The sequence below is a fragment of the Phyllobates terribilis genome, unplaced genomic scaffold, assembly GCF_046119375.1.
Source record: "Phyllobates terribilis strain yellow unplaced genomic scaffold, ASM4611937v1 Scaffold_1__5_contigs__length_1240528914, whole genome shotgun sequence".
Taxonomy (NCBI): domain Eukaryota; kingdom Metazoa; phylum Chordata; class Amphibia; order Anura; family Dendrobatidae; genus Phyllobates; species Phyllobates terribilis.
Genome location: NW_027362761.1, coordinates 975,115,701 through 975,142,546, shown reverse-complemented (window position 1 = coordinate 975,142,546; position 26,846 = coordinate 975,115,701). Strand labels below are relative to the sequence as shown.

Genomic DNA, 26,846 nt, shown 5'->3' with positions numbered 1-26,846 from the left:
GAACAATCAGGGGAATTAGTGGATTCTGATAGCTCCGAAACGTCATCCTCTGATGGAGAATATGGCCAGCCTCGCTTCCCAGTAGAAGAAACGGCAAAGCTATTAAAGATCATTAGATCTACCATGGGGGTAGAAACCTGTGCAGGATTCTATATTCAGTAACCTGGAGGAGCGCAAACATCAGGTATTCCCAGTACATAAGAACTTACTTTCCCTAATAAAAAAAGAGTGGAAGAAACCAGTTAAAAAAGTGTCAGTTCCAAACACACTTAAACGGAAATGTGCTTTTGAAGAAGAATTAAGTAGTGTTTGGGAAAAATCCCCGAAGATCAATGTGGCTATTGCCAGAGTGTCTAAGGAGGTAGCCCTCCCTTTCGAAGATCTGGGTTCCCTAAAAGATCCTTTAGATAAAAAGGCTGACACGTTCCTCAGGGGCACATGGGAGGCGGCAGCAGGTTCCTTTAAGCCCAACATCGCAGCCACATGTACTGCCAGATCTCTGGTAAAATGGCTACAGGAACTAGAGTCTCAAATAAGGAATAAGTGTCCTAGAGAACAACTCCAGGAAGCACTTCCCACTATCCTGAAGGCAGCCGATTGACTGGCGGACGCTTCGGTAGACAGCGTTAGATTTGTAGCCCGGGCCTGTGGTCTCTCAAACTCTGCACGCAGAGCCCTTTGGCTTAAGAATTGGTCAGCCGATTTTCAGTCCAAAATGAAAATTATGTGCCATTCCCTGCCAGGGTGACCTTTTTATTCGGGACAGTCCTGGAAGACATATTAGAGAAGGCAGCTGATAAAAAGCGAAATTTTCCCCCTCCCTCTCAAAAATATAAAAAATCCTTTTGGGGATCAGGGGCAAGGGGGAGAGGGAGAAACCAGAGAGAAGATAGTGGGAGAGGGGGTCGGCCCTGGAGAAGAGATAGAAATCAGTCCAGGGGCTTCCTATTTATTAAGAGTGCCTCCTAGAAAAGGGGGTTCAAGCATCAATGACGCCAGTCTACCTGTGGGGGGAAGATTAAAGCAGTTTTACCATCAGTGGGCCTCACTGCCCGCTACCGAATGGGAAGTGGATACTCTTTCCAAAGGCTTAAAAATAAGTTTTTCTTCCGTTCCTCCACTTCGGATCAGGGGCGGAACTACCGCCCGTGCAGCCGGTTCATTGAACGGGGGCCCCGAGGGAGAGGGGGCCCCTCCAGCCTCCAGCAGGGCCGCCATCAGGGCATGACTGCCCTGACTCCAGTATGGGGCCCGGCCGGTAGGGGCCCCCTCGGGGGCCCCCCTCTTGTGCGTCTCTCTCCGGGGCCCCATGCTATGCGCCGGGTCCGGGACATTTCAGCGCTGAGCTGCGCTGTTGCAGCAGCGCCTTGATGATTCCCCTGACTTCCGGTCATGTGACGGTGCCGTCACATGGCCGGAAGTCAGGAGAACCTGCTGTCAGCGATTTGGACGAGCGCCAGGATTCTGCAGGGATCGCATGGGGGTAAGTATAACAAGTTTTATTTTTTTTAAAATACAATTAACTAGGAGTGGAGAGATGGGAGAAGCACATGTGTGTGTGTATGTGTGTGTGGGGGGGGAGATGGGAGATGCACATGTGTGTGTGTGTGTGTGGGGGGGGGGAGATGGGAGATGCACATGTGTGTGTGTGTGTGGGGGGGAGATGGGAGATGCACATGTGTGTGTGTGGGGGGGGGAGATGGGAGATGCACATGTGTGTGTGTGGTGGGGGGGAGATGGGAGATGCACATGTGTGTGGTGGGGGGGGAGATGGGAGATGCACATGTGTGTGGGGGGGGGGGAGATGGGAGATGCACATGTGGTGGAGGGGGATGAGATGGGAGATGCACATGTGGTGGAGGGGGATGAGAGAGGGGCACATGTGGGGGAGGGGGATGAGAGAGGGGCACATGTGGGGGAGGGGGATGAGAGAGGGGCACATGTGGGGGAGGGGGATGAGAGAGGGGCACATGTGGGGGAGGGGGATGAGAGAGGGGCACATGTGGGGGAGGGGGATGAGAGAGGGGCACATGTGGGGGAGGGGGATGAGAGAGGGGCACATGTGGGGGAGGGGGATGAGAGAGGGGCACATGTGGGGGAGGGGGATGAGAGAGGGGCACATAACGAATGTGGGGTGGGGGAGAGTAAATGATAAATGATGATGGGGTGGGGAGAGCACGGACATGATATAATGAATTGGGGCAGGGGGTGCATGTAAATATTGAATGCAGGGAGCAGGAAGTATAGAGTAGGGGGCGTTGCGGATGCAGGAGTGTGACTGGTAACAAATTGGCGGAAAGAGTAGAGGTTCTAATTAAATTATATATTAAGTGCCTATTTACAGTTAATGGGGGCACAGTGGTGGATTACAATTTATATTTGGAATGGTAGGTTGCCTAATAACTAACCATATATTGATGGTGGATGCACGTCTGTATTCAGCTGCGTAATGTAGAAGTTGGGGAATGTGCTCTAGATAACTGTGTTATTTTATGCAGAGACGAGTGATGGCGGTCTGTGCTGGATGAAGGAGAAAAGCGAAGATGAAGGACTTCACCTAGAGACGTCACCGGTGAGTCAGTCTATTACATGTACACTGTGTATAATGTCACTGGTGATCACTGTATTACCTGTACACTGACACTATATACAGAGCTCCTGTGTATAATGTCACTGGTGATCACTGTATTACCTGTACACTGACACTATATACAGAGCTCCTGTGTATAATTTCACTGGTGATCACTGTATTACCTGTACACTGACACTATATACAGAGCTCCTGTGTATAATGTCACTGGTGATCCCTGTATTACCTGTACACTGACACTATATACAGAGCTCCTGTGTATAATGTCACTGATGATCACTGTATTACCTGTACACTATATACAGAGCTCCTGTGTATAATGTCACTGTATTACCTGTACACTGACACTATATACAGAGCTCCTGTGTATAATTTCACTGGTGATCACTAGATTACCTGGACACTTACGTTATACATACCATGTATAGAGCTCCCGTGTATAATGACACTTATGGTAATATTAGTAATGTGGTGGTAATATTAGTAATGTAGTGGTAATATGTGGTCTGGTCATGGTGTGGCAGTTTTTCTCCCTTCTGTGTGGTATTATTCGGTCACTATGTTGTGGTAATATGTGGTCTGGTCATGGTGTGGCGGTATTCCCTGTATGTGGTATTATTGGTCATTTAAAAAAAAAATGTATATGACACATTCCCTTAAAGAAAACTAAATAAAAATATATCTAAAAAGAGTATTGGATATTTTAAGAAAATTTTAATAGGTTAGAGTAGGGCCCGCCCAGAAGAGTCTACCTTATCGTGGTGGCGGCTTTAAAAATCTTTTGGCCAAAACAAAAGCTGATGGCTATGTATGTGGCGCCGTCACATGGCCGAACGTCAGGAGAACCTGGTGGCAGCGACGTGGACGAGCGCCAGGATTCTGCAGGGATTGCATGGGGGTAAGTATAACAAGTTTTATTTTTTTTAAATACAATTAATTAACTAGGAGTGGGGGGAATCAGAGATGCACATGGGGGGGGATGAGAGATGCACATGGGGGGGGTGAGAGATGCACATGGGGGGGGGATGAGAGATGCACTGGGGGGGGATGAGAGATGCACATGGGGGGGATGAGAGATGCACATGGGGGGGGATGAGAGATGCACATGGGGGGGATGAGAGATGCACATGGGGGGATGAGAGATGCACATGGGGGGGATGAGAGATGCACGGAGGGGGATGAGAGATGCACATGGGGGGGATGAGAGATGCACATGGGGGGGATGAGAGATGCACATGGGGGGGATGAGAGATGCACGGGGGGTGAGAGCTGCACATGGGTGGGATGAGAGCTGCACATGGGGGGGTGAGAGATGCACATGGGGGGTTATGTTTACATAACTTTGTTGCCTTATGAAGGGCAGGGGGGGCCCCCCAAAATTTCTTGCACAGGGGCCCACTACAGTCTGTGTCCGCCCCTGCTTCGGATAATAGAGACCCGGGTAGGCAAGATAAAGCAGATTGCTTTGGAAGCCGAAATCCAAAAATTATTAGACAAACGTGTGTTAGTCGGTGTGCCAGAAGGGAAAAAAAGGAAAGGGTTTTACAGCAATCTATTCCTAATAAAAAAAACAGATGGCTCGTACAGAACAATAATAAATTTAAAAGCCTTGAACGTATATATAAAAACAGAAAGGTTTAAGATGGAGACTTTGAGATCGACGGTAAATCTTTTGTACCCCTTCTGTTTCATGGCTGTAATAGACTTAAAGGATGCGTATTACCACATCCCAATCCACCCAGACCACCAACAATATCTCAGGGTGGCATTAGAGTTCCAAGACGACCTTCTGCATCTATAATATCAGTGTTATGTTCTGCTACCAGAGCTAAGGAAAGAGAGGAGATCTGTCCCTACGATAGAACTCAGCTGAATCCCTACGATGTAACAGGGAACCTGATCCTGCGATCAGACCTGCTAAAGTCCTAAGCTAGTCTGTACGAAGACCTATAGATGTGGGGGAGGAATCCCTACAAGTACTAAGGACTGGGAGGAATATGGGACACCTCCTAACAGAAATAGTAGCAGACAGACGAACAAACAAAATATATAGAACATAGAGGTCCGTAGACCAAGCAAACTAACAGAGTTAGATACAGAGCACAGGCTAGCTAGAAAGTAGTTATACAATGAAGTCCAGCAAAGCCAGAAGGGCGGAGCAGGATTAAATAGGCCAACAAGGTCATGTGACCAGCAAAGGAAAAAAAACCTAACAGCAAGGTTCTAACAGTACCCCCCCTTCTAAGAGGATCCTCCGGATCCCCTAGGACCAGGCTTATCAGGAAATCTCCTGTGAAACGCTCTGATAAGTCTGGAAGCGGAAACATCATCTGACCTCACCCAAGAGTTATCCTCGGGTCCGAAACCTTTCCAGGCCACAAGATACTGCAAAGTACCTCTATACCGTCTAGAGTCAAGGATGCGAGAAATTTCATATTCCCCGTCCTCCACCACCGGAGGAACAGAGGCAGAGGCGTCACCATCCGACACAACAGCTTTTTTTAACAGAGAGACATGAAAGACCGGATTAATTCTCCAGGAGGTAGGAACCTCCAACCTAACAGCAGATTGGTTGACAACCTGAAGCACCTTAAAGGGCCCTACAAACTTGGGACCCAATTTCTTAGAAGGAATCCTCAACCGCAGATTCCTAGAGGACAACCAAACCATGTCACCAACAGCGAACAAAACCTCCTGTCGTTTCCTATCAAAGTAGTCTTTAGATTTTCTGTTGGCCTCCTGAAGATTACCACGCACATCCGTCCAAACTCTTTCCAAATCACCGGAAAAATTCTCCTCCTCAGGCACGGCAGATCCCAACTTGGAGAACGACCCAAACGACGGATGTCTCCCAGAACAACAAAAAAAAGGCGAACAACCAGCAGAAGAAGATGTATGATTGTTCAGAGCAAATTCGGCAAGTGGCAGAAACTCAGACCACCCCTCTTGATTGTCTGCCACAAAACAACGCAAGAACTGCTCAACATCCTGGTTTTTCCTTTCTGTCTGGCCATTAGATTCAGGATGATATCCGGACGAAAACGACAAATGAATTCCCAACCTGTCACAAAAGGCACGCCAAAAACGAGCCACGAACTGAGGACCCCTATCAGAAACAATGTCAGTAGGAACGCCATGAAGTCTGACAATTTCCTTGACAAAGGCCTTAGCGAGAGTTTTAGCGCAGGGCAGTTTGATGAAGGGAACCAAGTGACACATCTTGCTAAAACGGTCCACGACCACCCAGATGACAGTAAAACCCTCAGAGGGGGGAAGGTCAGTTATAAAGTCCATAGCCAAATGTGTCCAAGGAGCACTGGGGACCTCCAAAGGACAAAGCAACCCCGCAGCAGGAGTATGTGAGGACTTAGATCTAGCACATACAGTACATTGGCGTACCCACTTAATGACTTCCTTCTGCCATCCAGGCCACCAAAAACTGCGACCCACCAGTCTCTTGGTCTCAGAGATTCCGGGATGACCTGCCAACCGAGATTCGTGACACTCAACAAACAAATCTCTCCTAAAGGTCCCAGGCACAAACAACCTCCCATGAGGAGTGTTAGATGGGGCATTCTCCTGAGCTTTAAGAATCTCATCTTCCAAAACGGAGTCTAAAGCAGCTAAAAATATACCCTTGGAATTTAAACAGGCAATACGGGCATGACTGACCATTTTTTTTTCTTTCTTCATACGAAGCTCACAGCCTTTAATCAAATGACCAGATTTTCCGCAATAGAAACACAAGCCTTTCGAAAAACGACGGTCTTTTTCTTGAGAGCGAGGTGCCACCGATCCAATCTCCATCGTTTCACCACTGTTAGTACACACATTATCATAACCAGAAACTGACATAGCAGAGGATTTGCTCTCATTAACCCTAGCACGCAGTCTTCTATCCACCCGTATAGCTAATTGCATAGCCTGTTGCAAATCCTCAGGTGTAGGATAAGCAATTAGCAGGTCTTTAACCCTTTCACTGAGCCCAGCAAGAAATAGACTTTTCAGAGCAGAATCGTTCCACCCTGTTTGAGTGGACCAACGACGAAAATGTGTACAATATTTTTCGACATTACCTGATCCTTGTTTTAGACGTCTCAACTCAGTCTCAGCTGATGCGACACGGTCAGGATCATCATATAATAGTCCTAAAGCAGAAAAAAAACTATCCACTGATCTGAAGCATGTATCACTAGGTTGCAAAGAAAAGGCCCACTCCTGAGGCTCTTTGCGCAAAAGTGACATTATGAACCCTACGCGCTGGGATTCATCCCCAGAGGACTTGGGTCTCAAACGAAAATACAATAAGCAAGCATTTTTAAATGAAAAAAATTCTCGATGTTCACCAAAAAATAAATCCGGCAAACATACCTTAGGCTCCAAGAAATGTGCTCCAGAACAGTTACTCACGTGCTGACGGAGCTCGGCCACTTCCAGAGAGAGTCCCTGCAGGTGTTTAGCCAAATCCTGAACCGACACCATGATGGAACAAAAAAAATCTTTCCTTAGAGAATTTGCTGGCTGGACTTACTGTTATGTTCTGCTACCAGAGCTAAGGAAAGAGAGGAGATCTGTCCCTACGATAGAACTCAGCTGAATCCCTACGATGTAACAGGGAACCTGATCCTGCGATCAGACCTGCTAAAGTCCTAAGCTAGTCTGTACGAAGACCTATAGATGTGGGGGAGGAATCCCTACAAGTACTAAGGACTGGGAGGAATATGGGACACCTCCTAACAGAAATAGTAGCAGACAGACGAACAAACAAAATATATAGAACATAGAGGTCCGTAGACCAAGCAAACTAACAGAGTTAGATACAGAGCACAGGCTAGCTAGAAAGTAGTTATACAATGAAGTCCAGCAAAGCCAGAAGGGCGGAGCAGGACTAAATAGGCCAACAAGGTCATGTGACCAGCAAAGGAAAAAAAACCTAACAGCAAGGTTCTAACAATCAGTGCCTATCGTTTGGGGTGTCACTGGCACCCAGGATTTTTACCAAAATAGTGGCGGAAATGACGTCATATATAAGAAAAAGGGACGTTAATAGTGCCATACCTAGACGACTTTTTGACAGAAAAAGCCTGTACTGCAGCGGCCAAACGAGTTCCATCCGTCCTAACAAAATTGGGTTGGATAATAAACGAAGAAAAATCAAGGCCCAAACCCATTCAACTTCAGACTTTTCTGGGCATCAATCTGGATGCTATTCATCAGCGTTGCTTCCTCCCACAGGAGAAAGTTTAAAAAAATCAAACAAAAAATTATAAATATTCAAGGAAGACGTGTCTCAGTAAGAGAGGCCAAGTCCTTACTAGGATCCCTAACAGCCACAATTACAGCAGTACAGTGGGTTCATTTCCACACAAGGAAACTGCAGTGGGAAATCCTAGAAATACAGTCCTCAGTGGGAGATCAGCTGGATTACAAATTTCAGCTGTCGGCCAGTACACTAAATTCTCTACATTGGTGGGCAGATTCAGGAAATCTTCTGAAGGGAGTCCCATGGACAGTAAAAAATCCAGTCGTAGTCACCACGGACGCAAGCCCAACAGGTTGGGGTGCCCACCTAGAAGGGGGTTGGTTTCAAGGTTTGTGGGATTCAAAATTAAAAAACGGTTCCTCAAACCTAAAAGAACTGACCAGAGTCAGAAAAGCATTACAGGCAATCTTAAAATTCAGCATAGGAAAAGATGTAGTGATCCTGTCGGACAACAGCACAGCGGTGGCTTATTTGAATTACCAAGGGGGAACCAGATCAGACCCATTGATGTTAGAGGTAGAGAAAATATTCTCCATAGCGGAAAAAAAATCTTCTGTCACTTTCAAGCCGCTACTTAAGGGGTTCAGAAAATATCATTGCAGATTACTTAAGTCGCCATTCACTCAGTCAAGGAGAATGGGTTCTAAACAGAAGAGTTTTCGGTCAGATCTGTTCAGCCTGGGGTCTTCCAGAAATAGACTTATTTGCCACCAGAGAAAACAGATGGGGTGGATGCTCTTCTGCAGGAATGGTGGTTTCGCCTGGCATATGCTTTCCTGCCCTTTCCCTTGATTCCCATAGTGTTAAGGAAAATACGCGAGGAAAAAGGCAGAGTAATACTGAACTGATTGCCCCCTTCTGGCCGAAAAGGGCCTGGTTTACTTAGCTAAGGGTCATGTCTGTCTCGGACCCCTGGATCCTACCCGACAATCCAGAGCTATTATCTCAGGGTCAGGTGGCCCATCCTCAGGTTCCCAGACTACACCTAACGGCCTGGAACTCGAGAGGGGATTGTTATCAACAAAGGGATTCTCAGAACACTTAGCTATTGAGCAGGAAAAAAGTCACCTCCCTTAAGTACGGAAAAATTTGGAATAGTTTTCTTAAATTTTCGGGTCGAGTCATGACTCCCCAAAGTCAGCCAGTTCCCATTTCAGAAATACTGGAATTCCTCCAAAAGGGTCTAGAGAGGGGTCTCTCCACTACCTCCTTAAAAGTGCAGGCTTTAGCCTTAGGCGTGCATTTTGATCATAAAATAGCTGATCACCCATGTATACATAGGTGTTACGGATCCGGGTGGTGGAACCTCTGTGCTGCGGTGCAAGGAGATACCAGAGGGGCGTAACTAGGTATCAACTCGGACTGACCAAGGTCGCACGGTGGCTCAATCGACTCCGTGAACCAGGGAAGGACCAGGTGCTACTCTGAACCAGTCCTTGTATGAGAGCAGGTGACTCCCATGGGTCAGAAGGCAGGGACTGACCGGTACAGCAGATGAGCACGGCAGGCAGGCTGATGGGTGATCCAGGTAGACGGACTGGCAGACACCACGGGTAACTGGTAGGAGCATTCAGGTAGGCTGGCTGGTAGGCACGGCAGGTAACTGGTACATTCTCTGGGTAGTCAGGCAAGCCTGGCCCATAGAAAGACTGGCGGGTTTGGACCATAGGCAGACCGTCGGGCTGGAGAGGGTACTTGGCTGGCGGGGACAGGTAGCAGGTAAAGGCTCCGGATAAGCGGACTGGCCAAGCCCATAGACAGACTGGCAGACTGGGCTGTAAGCAGACTGTCGGGTTGGACTGGTAGTCAGGCTGGCGGACTGGACTGGTAGTCAGGCTGGCGTACTGGACTGGGCTGGTAGTCAGGCTGGCGGACTGGTAGTCAGGTTGGCGGACTGGACTGGTAGCCAGGCTGGCAGCGGGACCTGAGGGCTGAAGCAGAGTTAGTACACAGTGCTACAACCTTCTATATGAGAAGTCCTCCGGCCATTGGCCGGGGACTCCTTATGATGGCGCGCGCGGCCCCTTTAAGAGGGAGGGAGTGCGTGCGCGCGCCCTAAGCACAGTGCCCGGGAAGCTGCGAGCGCCAGCAGCAGCAAGAGAGCCGGAAGACGCCGGGCCAGGAGCGCGGCGGCAAGGGGGACGGCGTCTCTGCCTGTCAGGAGGCAGAGACGCCGATGCTATAATAGGTTTATAAAAGCATCCTTTTCATCCAGACCTATAGCCAGTCCCAGGGTTGCCCCCTGGGACCTTAATTTAGTCCTCAATGCCCTTACAAAGGCTCCTTTTGAGCCCATCTCATCCGCTGCGGTTAAAGTACTTACACTAAAAACAGTACTGCTGGTGGCACTAACCTCTACTAGGCGGGTGAGCGAGTTACAAGCCCTCTCGATCAATCCCCCGTTTAGAAACATCTTACAAGACAGAGTGATATTGTAGCCAGACCCAGCGTTCCTCCCAAACATAAGCTCTAGACTTCACAAGAATCAAGAGATAGTGCTCCCTTAATTTTGTGATGAACCAAAAATCAAAGGGGAAATAACATTTCACTCCCTAGATGTGAGAAGGTGTATCCTTAGATACCTTGAGGTAACGAGTCAGTAGAGGAAGTCCTCGGCCATGTTTGTTTCTTTTCAGGGAGCAAACAAGGGTAAAGCAGCTACTAAATCCACAATTGCCAGATGGGTTGGAATAGCCATAATTTTAGCCTACTCTGCGTCTGACTGTGATACCCCTCAAGGAATAAAAGCACATTCTACTAGGGCCATAGCTACTTCTTGGGCAGAAAGAGCCAATGCCTCAGTAGACCAGATTTGCAAAGCGGCAATCTGGGCGTCTCCGACACTACAGGTTGGATCTTGGGCTGTTTGATCTTTCCTTTGGGAGAAAGGTTCTTTCAGCTGTGGTTCCGCCCTAGGGATTTCATCTATATTAATCTCTCTGTACGGTGCTGTCATGGTGAAGGGTAAATATGATAATTGCTTACCGGTAATTTGATTTACCGGAACCATGACAGCACCGTGCTACTTCCCTCCCTTTCTTCTTTTTTTTCGTTGGTGGTGGAAAACGTCCTGTTTTTTTTTTTTTTTAAAAACAAAACAAAACACTGGTTTGTGTAAACACTATAAGGTGAATGTTGATAACTATTGTTGTATGCAGATATGTCTTAACAAGGCGGTTACCTCTTATTCTCAGTAAACACACTGAGGAGGAGGAGAGATGCCGCTCCTTTTATTTTGGTAGGTTTCCTGTTCCTGGGGGCAGATATCCTGTCTCTGTACGGTGCTGTCATGGTTCTGGAAAATCAAATTACCGGCAAGCAATTATCATATTTCTTCTCCATCTTGTCCAGACTCAATGATGACTTTTCTCATCCACAGCCGTCTCTGCAGACTTCCATCTTCTCCGGTCTTCTGCTGCACATCCCCACACGATGCCCTTAAAGAAAAGCAGTGTTATTATAATGCTCCTGAATACAAGTATCTGCCCTACGCTGAGTCCCTGAATAGATAATTGCCCTTCACTATATTCCCTGCACAAAACATGACCCCACACTATCCCTCTTATGGTACATGCTCTTCGCACTGCCCTCTCTTTAACATACTGGGCCACCGCTTCACACTGCCCTCACTCTGTGTCCCCTCTATAGGGCCCAGTCTCTATACTGTGCCCCCTCATCATACTCCCCCCTCCTTGGCTTACTGTGCCCTTACACTGTCTCCCCATACTTCACCCCCAACACTTCTCAGTCTCTATTCTGTGCCAACTCACACTTTTCTCCCACCATTATTTCCCCCTCCCCTCCTCCTCTTTATACTGTCTTCTTTCACATCCCCCCTGCTAACCATACTGTCTCCTCATATATTTAACTCCTCACACATCCTCCCAATTCCCCATACTGTGTCCGTATACATTCCCCTCTTTCGCTGCCCATATTGCATACGCACCCATCCTCCCCATTCCCCATTCTGTGTCCCCACGAATCACCCACACACAAAATCTCCCCCACACTAAATGTCCCCCCAGCCATACAATAAATCTCTCCCCATAGTACATCTCCCCCAGTCATACCATAAGTCACCCCCCATAGTAAGTCATCCCCCATAGTAAATCACCCCCCCAGCCATACCATAAATCACCCCCCCAGCCATATCATAAATCACCCCCCCAGCCATATCATAAATCACCCCCCCCAGCCATATCATAAATCACCCCCCAGCCATATCATAAATCATCCCCCCCAGCCATATCATAAATTAACCCCCCCAGACATATCATAAATCACCCCCCCCCCCCAGACATAGCAGAACTCAGTCTCACCCCCCACAATTAATCTTCACCTCTGTCTTCGGTGTCTTCAGCTCCAGTGTGGAGCACTTTCCACCAAGGGCCGCCTCTACCTGAGCTGCAGCGCCGGTGAGTGACGTCAGCAGGGTGATCACATGACTGGATCATGCTGCTGGCGTCGCTCTGATTCTGAGATCAGAGCTATAACACTGGGAGCCGGCAGCTGCAGCTTTTCTCAGCGCGGTGTCAGCTTGACAACCTACTCAGAGAACTGCCGACTCCCAGTCTGGGGGGCAGCAGAATGCAGCCGCCAGGGGAGACACATCAGACCGCCGCAGTAGGCGGCCCGGCTCTGCACCTGTCCCCCCCCCCCCCGAGGTACGACCCTGCATATGTGAACAATGCCCTGCACTGTGTGGGAACTGGAACATGACCTAGGCATTAACCCCTTTATGACCAGGCAAATGTTCATTTTTGAATGTTCAATTTTTCCTCCCCTTTTTTCAAGAGCCATAACTTTATTATTTTTCCATCAACATAGCCGTATGAGGGCTTATTTTTTTGCAAGACGACTTTTAGATACGATTGACACCATTAATTTTACCATGTAATTTACAGAAAGACAAGGCAAAAAATACAAGTGGGATGAAAAGGTGAAAGAAATTAAAATCCTCCATGTGCTGTATTTTTTGGATGTTGTGCGGTAAAAATTACTCCATATGATTCTATAAGTGAGTATGGTTACTGCGATACCAATTTTTTTTCCCATTTTTTGGTTTAAATTCAGAAATTTGTAAAACAAGAATTTGGTTTGTGTCTCCTTTTAATGAGGTATTCAACTTTTTGCATTTTCCATCAATAGAGTTGTGTAGGAACTTGTTTTCAACACGAGTTGATATTTTAATTGATACAATTTTAGGGTACAGTCATGGCCAAAAGTATTGAGAATGAGACAAATAGTAATTTTTCCAAAGTTTACTGCTTCATTTTTTGTAATGGCAATTTGCATATACTCCTGAATGTCAAAGAGTGATCAGCTTAACAGCAATTACTGTACTTGCAAAGTCAATATTTGCCCAGAAAATGAACTTTAACCCCCAAAACACATTTCAACATCATTGCAGTCCTGCCTTAAAAGGAGCAGCTAACATCGTTTTAGTGATTGATCCATTAACACAGGTGTGGGTGTTGATGAGGACAGGGCTGGCGATCAATCAGTCATGATTAAGTAAGAATGACATCATTGGACACTTTAAAAGGAGGCTGGTTCTTGGTATCATTGTTTCTCTTCAGTTAACCATGGTTATCTCTAAAGAAACACGTGCAGCCATCATTGCACTGCACAAAAATGGCCTAACAGGGAAGAGTATCGCAGCTACAAAGATTGCACCTCAGTCAACAATCTATCGCATCATCAAGAAATTCAAGGAGAGAGCTTCCATTGTTGTCAAAAAGGCTCCAGGGCGCCCAAGAAAGACCAGCAAGCGCCAGGACCGTATCTTAAAACTGTTTCAGCTGCGGGATCGGACTACCAGCAGTGCCGAGCTTGCTCAGGAATGGCAGCAGGCTGGTGTGAGTGCTTCTGCACGCATTGTGAGGCGGAGACTCTTTGAGCAAGGGCTGGTTTCAAGGAGGGCAGCAAAGAAGCCACTTCTCTCCAGAAAAAACATCAGGGACCGACTGATATTCTGCAAAAGGTACAGGGAGTGGACTGCTGAGGACTGGGGCAAAGTCATTTTCTCTGATGAATCCCCTTTTCGATTGTTTGGGACATCTGGAAAACAGCTTATTCGGAGAAGAAGAGGTGAGCGCTACCACCAGTCTTGTCTCATGCCAACTGTAAAGCATCCTGAAACCATTCATGTGTGGGGTTGCTTCTCAGCCAAGGGAATCGGCTCACTCACAGTCTTGCCTAAAAACACAGCCATGAATAAAGAATGGTACCAGAATGTCCTCCAAAAGCAACTTCTCCCAACCGTCCAAGAGCAGTTTGGCGCCCAACAATGCCTTTTCCAGCATGATGGAGCACCTTGCCATAAAGCAAAGGTGATAACTAAATGGCTCATGGAACAAAACATAGAGATTTTGGGTCCATGGCCTGGAAACTCCCCAGATCTTAATCCCATTGAGAACTTGTGGTCAATCATCAAGAGACGAGTGGACAAACAAAAACCAACATATTCTGGCAAAATGCAAGCATTGATTATGCAAGAATGGACTGCTATCAGTCAGGATTTGGTCCAAAAGTTGATTGAGAGCATGCCAGGGAGAATTACAGAGGTCTTGAAGAAGAAGGGGCAACACTGCAAATATTGACTTGCTGCATTAACTCATTCTGTCAATATAACCTATTGGTACCCATAATATGATTGCAATTATATTTCTGTATTTGATATAAACATCAGACAAACACTAATAAAAACCAGAGGCCAGCAGATCATGTGAAAATATAATTTTGGTGTCATTCTCAAAACTTTTGGCCATGACTGGACATCTGTGACCCGGTACATACCTGCACGCAACCTCTGATCCTCACAAGATCTCCTGCTCTACTCCCCTCTTATCTCCTCTTCCCACAATCGCATACAAGATTTCTCCCGTGCATCCCCCTACTCTGGAACTCTCTACCCCAACACATCAGACTCTCGCCTGCCGTGGAAACCTTCAAAAGAAACCTGAATACCCACTTCTTCCGACAAGCCTGCAACCTGCAGTAACCATCGCTTCACCATACCGCTGCACGATCAGCTCTACCCTCACCTACTGTATCCTCACCCATCCCTTGTAGATTGTGAGCCCTCGCGGACAGGGACCTCGCTTCTCCTGTACCAGTTGGTGACTTCTATTGTCTAAGATTATTGTACTTGTTGTTTGCTATGTATACACCTTCTCACATGTAAAGCGCCATGGAATAAATGGTGCTATAATTATAAGGCTATGTGCCCATGTTGCAGATTTGATGCAGTGCGTTTTTGCCTCTCTCTGGCAGAAAAAAACGCATGCAGATTTACATACGGTTTTTCTGCCAGAGAGAAGCGTTTTTACATGCGTTTTCGCATGCGCTTTTTCAAGCAATTTTGAGCATCACTTGGAAAAGTGCTTGACAAGTTGGTCACACAATATAAATCCATGCAACCGGCATGGATTTATATTGTGTGACCAACTTAGATGCTTTAAATGCTGCATCTATAGTAAAGAAAAAGAATTAAAAATAAAAAAAACCTGTATACTCACCTCTCCGGTCTGCTCCCGGCGGCGGCGATCCTCTCTCCTCGGCGTCCCGCGGTGTACTGGCGGGACCTGCGGTGATGTCATTTAGTCAGCTGATGGTCACGCGACCATCACCTGACCGCTGACGTCAGCAGTCGCGTGACCATCAGCTGAGTAAATGACGTCACCGCAGGTCCTGCAAGTACACCGCGGGACACCGAGGAGAGAGGATCGCCACCGCTGGGAGGAGACCGGAGAGGTGAGTATACAGGTTTTTTTTATTTTTAACTTTTTTCTTTTTTTCACCATGTGATAGCCGGGATGAAGAGGTGTTGTAGTCTCCTCTTCATCCTGGGTACCACACGCACTGCGATTACGTTGCAAATTTGCAGCCACTGAATTTAATTGAAACGCAGCAAATCCACATACACCTGCGGATTTGCTGCGTTTCAATGTTCCTCAATGGCCGCGAATTTGCAGCGTAATTGCGGTAGAAATGGTCATGCTGCGTTTTGCAACGCAATGCGAATTTGGCGCACTAATTAGCGCATCATGTGCACAGCACATCCGAATTCACATTGCTTTGCAGCCACAAAAACGCTACTTTGGCATATAGCCTTAATAATAATGATGAATTAGAGCCAGTGTTCTGCATGTGATCAGCCCTTTAACCGCAGTTCATGAGATCTCCACTGCACAGCAGGCTGTAGCCGAACGATACAAAGGTGTGACCAAGTCCTAACACCCACAGTACACGCAGGTCATGTGATCCAAACCACGTGATGTGGCGACGCGTTTCCTATTCGCACTTTAATAGGAGGGAATGGTGAGAAGAGACAACATTGTTCCCTCAGAAGTAACGAGCTGGAGAAAAGCTCCCCGTCATCATTAGGGTATGAGGCGCCGCCACTTCTCCCCCAGTCGGAGCACAGGCTGCGCGGCCCCGGAGCGGAACATGGCAGAGCACTCACATAACAGAATCGTCAGCAAGCAGAAGAGTTAAACCCATGGGCGTGACCTAGCCACAGTCAAACCCCGCCCACATAGCTGACACGCCCCCTCTCGGCCATGCAGCCAATCAGCTACAAGTAAAGGAAATGCGGGAAAATCTAAATGCAAGAAAAGCAAGAAAAAAAGGGGCGTCTTGCCTTATAAGGGAAGGAGCGCGCATGCGCAGAGCGTCAGTTCGGGCCGCCGGGTTCCAAATTGGAATGCGGCCCCAGAGATAGAGCGGAGGAGACAGAAGCTGGAGCCCCCGCGGCCGCGCAACTCCCCGACTGCTTACACCAGTCAGCGGCCAAATCCGCCGCACTCCCAGAACTCTGCTGCATGCTCTGCGCTCGGGAGATGTTAGGGCAGCAGCAGCCGTTCTACTGCTCGCACGGCGGGGCGGACGACAGTCAGCTGGTCACCTACGTGGAGGATTATCTGGAGTGCATTGAGTCTCTGCCCCTGGAGATCCAGAGGACCGTCACTGTGCTGCGGGAGATCGACACCAAGTACCGAGGTGAGGAGCCCACCCCACACGTGGCCGGGGACCCCCAGTGATGGCGCTGCCTGCCGGTGCTGTGCACGGCTCTCTACTGCTCACTGCAGCCATATTGGAAGCAGAAAGTGGTGTGGTAACTGCACAAGTAGTCCGCACACTACAAGTCCCAGCGTGCAGCCGGCGTATGCTCGCGCTGTGTGAGACAACTCTGGGACTTGTAGTTCTCTAATGACCGGAGTTGCGCCCGACAGTTATGTACCGGACGTGGGGCGCCATGGAGGAGCTCAGCGCTTTATTGTACGGGCAGGAGCTGTGTTGGGGTCCGTGTTACCCCATGTGTTACATTGTATCAGCTCGTGTGTGCACTGTGTAATCCCCGTGTACTGACAGTAAGCGTCACTTCCGGGGCAGCCTCTTATCAGGAACTCCACTCAGACCACGCCCCTTATGGGCGGAGCTGCCTACTGTGTATGCGTCTTTAGTGAAGTAGGGGAAGTCCCGCCTACTGGGGCGGTAGCATTGATGCTGTAGATTAGGAAGGCCACGCCTATGGGCGGAACCTGCTATCATAGTCCCGCCTACTAAGGGTGGTCTGCATACCTGTTGCATCACGTCATGGGGTAATATGACAAGGCTGCCAGCAGAGAGCGTCCTGGAGTCTGCAGCACAGCTCTGACCTACAGTTTGCATCCCATAGCCCCCAGCCTGTATGGGGGACCTCTCACATACTGGCTGCTCTGGGCACTGTCTTCCCCCATGCTCCAGCCTTTTACACCAGTAAACATTAAGAACACAAGGTGTAGTGTATTTTGATCAACGAGCACAAAAGCTATTGATCATAGTGATGGGGTCCATCCATATTTAGATGGCTTTTTTGCTCTTTGATAAAAACATACCAAATATAGAGGTGGTCCCCTACATTGTATAGTGCCGCCATCGATTTACACCTTTTTAACAAAGTATTTTTGTAAATGCATATTGCTGCCATATGTGCCTGTGAGTGGCGCGATTGCTGACTGCTCAACCTGCATCACGTGACCCCCTGCTAACATCCGCTAATGTCAAGTTCTGGACTTCCTGGATTCCCCCGGGGGTGACCCAGTCACACTCATCCCCCTAATTGACGGAGCTGTGGGTGGCATTTCTCCGCACGTCACAGCCCAGTGTCCAGCGCGCGCTTGCAGCCAAGGAATGCAGAGGAGAGTGGGAAAGTATGCACTGGATACTGGGCTGTGATGTGCGGAGAAATGCCACTTGTGATTAGATGTGTGGTGAGCACCTTGAACCCCCAGGTGCTTCACAGAAGTTTATAACATGGAGATGTGAAAATAAAATTCACTTTTTTCCCACAAATGTTTTGCGTTTTCAGAAGGGTAACAGGAGAAATTGCACCATGCAACTTGTTGTGCAATCTCTGAGTAAGCATATACCCCATATGGGGGGGGGGGGTGTGAACCACTGCTTGGGCATACGGCAGGGTTGGGAAGGGAAGGAGCGCCATTTGACTTTTTGATTGTAAAATTTGCTTGAATAATTAGCGGACGCCATGTTGCATTTGGAGAGCCCCTGATGTGCCTAAACAGTGGAAACACCCAACAAGTGACACCATTTTGGAAACTAGACCCCTCAGGGAACTTATCTAGATGTGTGGTGAGCACCTTTAACCCCCAAGGTGCTTCACAGAAGTTTATAACCTGGAGCCGTGAAAATAAAAAAATCTTAACTTTTTCCACAAAAATGATTTTTTAGCCCCAAATTTTTTATTTTCACAAGGGTAAGAGGAGAAAATGGAACCTAAAAACTGTTGTGCAATTTCTCCTGAGTATGCTGATACACAATATGTGGGGGAAATACACTGTTTGGGCGCACATCAGGGTTCAGAAGGGAAGGAGCACTGTGTAACTCTTTGAACGCAAAATTGGCTGGAATTAAGAGCGGGAGCCCCTGATGTTCCTAAATAGTGGAAACCCCCCACAATTGACTCCATTATGGAAACTAGACCCCTCAAGGATTTTATCAAGGGGTATAGTGTACATTTTGAACCCAGAGGTACGACAGAATTTGATAACACTTTTTTACTTTTTTTTTTTTTTTTCTTTCTTTCTGCTTTTTACTTTTACACATTGCCCCACTATGGGACTTTCACTTTTTGCAGCCTGATCGGCTGCATGGCGTAGAGAGCAGCAGCTCCCTATGCCATGCAGCATGTCAGCGCTGCACACAGGGTAGACATTACTTTGATCATGCACTGCGCATGACCAAAGTAACGTCCTGGTGTCCCGGATGTTGACATCGGGTCGCCATGACTACATCTGGAAGCCGCCGCAGACCTCGTTGGACGCCGACTGGAGAGGTGAGTATAGCGATCACTGGAACTTTTGTTTGGTGCTGTTCCAATGAGATTTATAAAGATGACTGCATGAAGAGAACTTGCAAATTTCCACAGTAATTGATGAAATGGGGTTACATGTCAGGTAAAGGCACTGGGGAGATGGCTGTCATTACATCTTCAATAAATGCCCAAGTTTACATTGATATTTTGAACAGTTTTCTTATCCCATCAATTGAAAGGATGTTTTGGGGATGATGACATCATTTTTCAAGATGATAATGCTTCCTGCCATAGAGCAAAAATTGTGAAAACATTCCTTGAAAGAAGACACATAAGGTCAATGTCATGGCCTGCAATTAGTCTGAATCTCAATCCAATTGATAATCTTTGGTGGAAGTTGAAGAAAATGGTCCATGACAAGGCTCCAACCTGCAAAGCTGATCTGGCAACAGCAATCAGAGAAAGTTGGAGCCAGATTGATGAGTACTGTTTGTCACTCATTAAGTCCATGCCTCAGAGACTGCAAGCTGTTATTAAAGCCAGAGGTGGTGCAACAAAATACTAGTGATGTATTGGAGTGTTCTTTTGTGTTTTGTTTTTCATGATTCCATAATTTTTTCCCTTTGCTTGGTCTGAAAAATTTTTACCCTTACTGAGTACCATTTTTTTTTTCTTTTCAACAACATTAACCCCTTAAGCCCCGAGGGTGGTTTGCACGTTAATGACCAGGCCAATTTTTACAATTCTGACCACTGTCACTTTATGAGGTAATGACTCTGGAACGCTTCAACGGATCCCCCTGATTCTGAGAATGTTTTTTCGTGACATATTGTACTTTATGATTGTGGAAAAATTTCTTCGATATCACTTGCGTTTATTTGTGAAAAAAAAATGGAAATTTGGCGAAAATTTTGCAATTTTCAAAATTTGAATTTAAGCCCTGAAATCAGAGAGATATGTCACACAAAAGAGTTAATAAATAACATTTCCCACATGTCTAATTTACATCAGCACAATTTTGAAACCAAAATTTTTTTTTTGTTAGGGAGCTATAAGGGTTAAAAGTTGACCAGCGATTTCTCATTTTTCCAACAAAATTTACAAAACCATTTTTTTAGGGACCACATCACATTTGAAGTCACTGAGAGGTCTTTATGACAGAAAATACCCAAAAGTGACACCATTCTAAAAACTGCACTCCTCAAGGTGCTCATAACCACATTCAAGAACTTTATTAACCCTTCAGGTGCTTCACAAGAATTTTTTGAATGTGGAAGAAAAAAATGAACATTTAACTTTTTTCACAAAAATGTTACTTTAGACCCAATTTTCTTTATTTTCACAGGGGTAACAAGAAAAAATGGACCCCAAAATTTGTTGTGCAATTTCCCCTGGGCACGCAGATACCCAATATTTGGGGAAAAAACACTGTTTGGGCGCACGGCAGGGCTCGGAAGGGAAGGAGCGCCATTTGACTTTTTGATTGTAAAATTTGCTTGAATAATTAGCGGACGCCATGTTGCGTTTGGTGAGCCCCTCTGTGCCCAAACTTTGGAGCTCCCCCACAAGTGACCCCATTTTGGAAACTAGACCCCCCAAGGCACCTTTCTAGATGCATAGTGAGCACTTGGAACCCCCAGGTGCTTCACAAATTGATTCGTAAAAGTGAAAAAAAAAAACACTTTTTCATTTTTATGAATCAATTTGTGAAGCACCTGGGGGTTCCAAGTGCTCACTATGCATCTAGAAAGGTGCCTTGGGGGGTCTAGTTTCCAAAATGGGGTCACTTGTGGGGGAGGTCCAAAGTTTGGGCACACAGGGGCTCTCCAAACGCAACATGGCGTCCGCTAACAATTTGAGCCGATTTTCCATTCAATTCGTTAGCGGACACCATGTCGCTTTTGGAGAGCCCGTGATGTGCCTAAAAAGTGGAGCTCCCCCACAAGTGTCCCCATTTTGGAAACTATACCCCTCAAGGATTTTATTAAGGTGTATAGTGAACATTTTGAACCCAGAGGTACGGCACAGAATTTGTTTACATTAGGTCATCATATTGAAGAAGTTGTCATTATTCTTGAGCGCAAGTGCTCGCTACTTGAGTTTGCATCGGGTACTCAGGTATGCACCATGTACAGCGTGTGCTCGAGTGACATGCTCGAGTCCCTGCTCCGCATGTTTCACGGTTATTAGACACCCAAAAAAAACATGCGGGGATCGCTCGTGCATGGCAGGCAATCCCCGTAAAGTTTTTTGGCCGCGAAGCATATGGGGCAGAGACTCGAGCATGTCACTCAAATACCCACGATACTCAATGCATACCAGAGCACCCGATGCAAACTCAAGTAGCGAGCACTTGCGCTCAACACTAGTCGCCATATCGTCATCTTTTTTTCTTACTTTTGAAAAAAATCCCAACCCCAGCCCCAACCCCTATTTTTGACGCCGTTCCTTGTGCGGTATAAGTGATTAGACGACTTTATTCTTCAGGTCGGTGTGATTACAGCAATGCCAGAATCGTATGGGGTTTTTATGACTGACAGCTGTCACACACTAAAAGACTCATTTTTTGTAAAATCTAGTTTTTGCATCGCCATATTTTGAGAGCTATAATTTTTCCAGATTTTGGCAGACAGTTATGTGACGGCTTGTTTTTTGCGGGATGAGTTGACGTTGTTATTGGTGCCATTTTCAGGCACGTGACATTTTTTGATCGCTTTCTATTCCGATTTTTGGGAGGCAGAATAAACAAAAACCAACAATTCAGGAATTGTTTTTTTTTTTTTTTTTCTGTTCCGCGTGTGGTAAAATTGATGAGGTAGCTTTATTCTTCGGGTCAGTACGTTTACAGTGGTACCACATTTGTATCATTTTTCTATGTTTTGGCGCTTATACACAATAAAAGCTATTTTATAGAAAAAAATATTTTTTAGCATCGCTTTATTCTGAGAGCTATAACTTTATTTTTCGGCTGATTGAGCTGTATGGCGGCTTGTTTTTTGCGGGACGAGATGACGTTTTCAGCGGTACCATTTTTATTTATATGCGTCTTTTTGATCGCGTGTTATTCCACTTTTTGTTTGGCGGTATGGTGATAAAGCATTGTTTTTTGCTTCGTTTTTTTTTTTTTTTTTTTTTTTTTTTTTTTTACTGTGTTCACTGAAGGGGTTAACTAGTGGGACAGTTTTATAGGTCAGGTTGTTCCGGACGCGGCGATACCAAATATATGTACTTTTATTGTTTTGGTTTTTTTTTTATTTTTTTTATAATAATATTTATTGATGGGTACATTATATATTTTTTTTTTTTGGTGGATTATTATTTTTTTTTTATATTTTTGCAATTTTTTTTTTTTTTTTTTTTTTTTTTTTTCCTCCCCACTTTCAGACAGTTTATACACTTTATTACTTTGTCCCACTCTGGGACTTACACTTTTTTTTCTCTGATAGCCTGCATGGCATAGGGATGGTGCTGCATTCCTGTGCCATGCAGGCGATCAGCGGTGCACAGTGTGAAGATTGTTTGGAGATGCACTGCGCATGTCCAAACAATCTTCCTGCTGTCTGGTGACCCGGATGTTGTCATGACGACATCGGGTCGTCATGGCAACACCTGGGAAGCCTTTGCAGACTGTGCTGGAAGCCGGAAGAGGAGGTGAGTATCGGCGATCACCTCCCCTTGCCCCCGCAATGCCGCGATCGACTTCGATCGCAGCATCGCAGGGGTTAATGTGTTGGGAGCGGTGCAGGACCGCTCCCTGCACATTGTCACAGCTGACACCCGGTACTATTAGCTGACACCCGGCAGCGATCGCGCCCGCACAGCCTGTGTGCGCGATCGCGATGACGTACTAATACGGGTCTGGCTCTTAAGTCCCAGGGCACAGACGCGTATTAGTACGTCAGATGTTAAGGGGTTAAACAACTGAATGAACATCCTCTGAGCCTGGTGATTCCATAATTTTTGCCAGGGGTTGTATAGTGGTAGAATGAGTGACGATGAAAGCTTTACAATTCCTTTTAATCAGATATCACTTATTTGCCCATGGTGGTGATTCCCCCTGCATGCTGCTGTGTACAGGAGGACATTGGCAGCCTGCATACAATACTCATATGCCAGTCCCACCATAATGTAGGAGGTGTCATTGGAGGATCTGAGGCAGGACTAGTCCAGGAGAAGAAATGTCTTGCCTGACTAATCCTGAGTTATTGGCATATGCAGCGCTGCAGGATAAAAGTACATTCTTTGGACTTAGTAACTCTACAGTGGCTTCAATGAGTAAAGAATGGCTTGTATAATGCTGCACTGACCTGTAACTTATGGTTTTTGTTTTTTTTCTTCTCTACAGAAGCTCTGAAGGAGGTAGATGAAGTCTACGAGAAGCATTTAACTGAGAATGATCCCCACCAGAAGAAGCGCCTACTGCAGCAGCTCCAGAGAGCGCTGATTGTCACCCAGGAGCTGGGCGATGATAAGATACAGTTGGTCACGCAGGTGTTTGAGTTGGTCGAAAATAGGACCAAGCAGATTGATGCCCATTGCAAGGGATACTTTGACCCAGATGAAAATGAAAAATCAACAGAAAAGATAAAGGTTGACTCCAATACGGCAGAGCGCACCACTCGGAGACCTCGCCGGCAGCGCAATAGTGAGAGCAGGGACTTGTGTCATATGGTCAACGGGACAGATGACATGGATGATCCGCCTAAAGAGAAGAAGCAGAAGTCTTCCAAGAAGAAGAAGCGAGCCAAACACAAGCAGGAAAGGGATGTGTCTCCTATTCCCTTTGCAATTGATCCCAACGAGCCAACATATTGCTTGTGTAACCAAGTGTCCTATGGAGAGATGATCGGATGTGACAATGAAGAATGTGCCATCGAGTGGTTCCATTTCTCCTGTGTCGGACTCACTTACAAACCAAAGGGCAAGTGGTACTGTCCTGACTGCAGAGGAGACAATGAGAAAACGATGAGCAAAAATACAGACAAAACAAAAAGGGACAGAAGGTCCAGATAGCGCAGGGGGCTTTTTATTGTTTACTGGTATAGTCTTTTTGCTTTGTTTTTGTTTTTTTATGTTATAAGCAACGTGGACACATTTTTACTAGTATTATAATATTAACAGCTGTTTGGCTTGTAACTATATTTTTTTTTCTTCCCCCTCAGTGACTGTTTTGTAGACTGTACCCGCAGAAGGCTGCGATTTTGAGAACTGGGTAATCCTGTTTTGTTGGAGTCACTCAGAGCACGCGCACTAAAGAGTAGCGAGCATTGCTTGTAATCAGGAAAGCACAAATCCCTTCAGGACTGTCTCCTGCTTGATTTACAGGCAGTGAATTTCTATACATGTAAATAGCAGAGAAATTATGTACATTTAATACTTCTGGAAAAATTGTACATAAAGGTGTTTCTTATGTTTTAACCGTCCAGCATTTATTCACTTTCCGTAAATGTAACACATTCTTTGGATGACTGACATGCATGTAGTGACCCAAGAGGACACCTCAGTGTTGTCAGATTGCCTGGGTAGTATTACATGACTGTATGTGTGGGGCTTTCCTATGGAGATACTTCCATGGCCTCATTCACACTTGCCATCCATGTTTTAATGCTGTGATCAGGAGTTCTCACCAAGGGGTCACTCCTCAACCTCTCCCACAGTGATGGCTTCAATCAGGAGGCTAGGAGGAGGGGGGCTGGGAATGATTAACACTACATGTAGAAGCAATAAAACATTTATTTAGATGTTTTTTTTTTCCTACGGTCATGCGATCTACATGACAATCACCTGCGGTATGTTTATACCAGGGCTGTGGAGTCTGTAAACCAAACCTCCGACTCTTCAATTTCCATAACACCGAATCCACGACCCCCTCATACATGGCTCATGTTTAAGTGATGAATTTACTGTAGCACAGATTAATCTCAGCTAAAAATCTAGACCCTTAGATCAGGAATAGGACATTTCATAACTTTCCCAAATTCTTATAAAAAAATATTCCCCAAAAACTGCATTGAAATATTGTACACAATTTATTATATAATTTAGGAGTTGGTCCATTTTATACCGACTCCACAGCCCTGGTTTATACTACTTGCTCGGTGTGTCTTAACATGACTACTATTTCAGCATTGGTGACTATATTCCAATATTGCGGGGGTTTTTTTTAATCCTTTTGTACAAAATGACGTACTTGAGCAAGTGTGAGCTCCTTCCCCATGCCTCTGTCACTAAACTAGGCACCAATGCATCAGAGGCCACCATGGCTGCCATATTGGTACTCCTGCTTTATTGGAGGCTGCAGTTTACACTATGCTTTACTGTGGTATCACAGTGTGTAGTACAAAGCATCAGAAAGTCACAGGTTCAAGTCCACTAAGGGAACGGTTTAAAAAAAAAATATATATATATATATATATTGCCTTAATATTGAAAATAGATAAAAATTAACATTTGGATTCTCTCCATTTGTAAAAGTCCAGGTTATCAAAATGTAAAATAAGAGGTCGGCCACTTTCTCCTGTAAGTGCCGCTTTCCTGACACACTGACCAGCACATCTGTCCATACAATGGCTGCAGGAAGAGGTCATGTGACCAGACCTGTCCATCTGCCTCCTCCATTAGAAAAGCAGCTTTCTGATGTGAGGTGTTTTATGATTGGAGGATGCTGATGGACAGGTCTGGTCACATGACACCTCCTGCGGCCATTGTATGGACAGAAGTGCTGGTCAGGGTGTCAGGAAAGCGGCCCTAACAAAAGAAAGTGGTGGACCTCCTTATCTGTACAGTACACACCGTAAAGAGTCAAATGCCAGAACTGCAGCTTTTCATACTCTTGTCCTTTTTTGTATTTTTTGGGTTGGGGGGATAGGGAAAGCAGCTATGAAATCAGTTTGAGAAATCCAGCATTAAAATCGTATGTACCCCAAAAATATCAATGAAAATGTCAGCTGTCACAAAAAACAAGCCCCACACCCCCACCACAGCACAATGTAAGAATAAAACCGTTACCGTTCTCAGAAAATAGTACAACGAAAAAAATGTATACATTTTTTTTTCCACTTAAATAATTGAAAATACTATTTGTTTGATTATTGCTATAATCCCACTGACTTGAAGAATGTTCTCAGGTTATTTTTACCATACATTGAACACTGTAAAAGCAAAATTCAAAAAAAACAATGGCGGTATTGCTGTTTTCCATATTTCCTCCTAGCCACAGTGTATATAGCCACAATGTTAGGATCCATATCTTTTGTGCTACAGCATCTAATGAGCGTGCGCAAAGGTCATTCTGAAAGTAGGGGGCGCAAATGGAGCTGTGACGTCACCTATTTCGTTTGGTGGATCCTCCTGTTATCAGCTGTGTATAGAGGGGTTAATATCAACGTTTGGATATATAGATCCATTATTATGATTGTAGACTAACTAGGAGTCCCCACATTAATCATAACTCAAAATACCCCCATTTAAATTGTATAACGAATTGTCTGTGTAGATGTATGTATTACACAAATATATAGAAAATTTCATAAATCTTGAACACTAAGCAGTATTCCCATTAAAAAAAAAAAATGCCCCTAAAAACTAATTAAAAAGACAGTTGGGCACTGTGGTACATAGTTGACAGTATTCAGACACAGTTGTTCTGTAAGTATGAAGCACAAGTAATTACAGAA

The 26,846-nt window shown here is 45.8% G+C and overlaps 1 protein-coding gene across 1 annotated transcript; it reads left to right on the top strand.

The window, feature by feature from the left end:
- Positions 1-16,402: 16,402 nt before the first annotated feature.
- On the top strand, positions 16,403-25,102 carry ING2 (inhibitor of growth family member 2). Its single transcript, XM_073642850.1, has 2 exons — positions 16,403-16,856; positions 23,516-25,102. Exons 1-2 carry the CDS (start codon positions 16,679-16,681, stop codon positions 24,181-24,183), a joined length of 846 nt encoding a protein of 281 aa, XP_073498951.1. The 5' UTR covers positions 16,403-16,678; the 3' UTR covers positions 24,184-25,102.
- Positions 25,103-26,846: the final 1,744 nt, after the last annotated feature.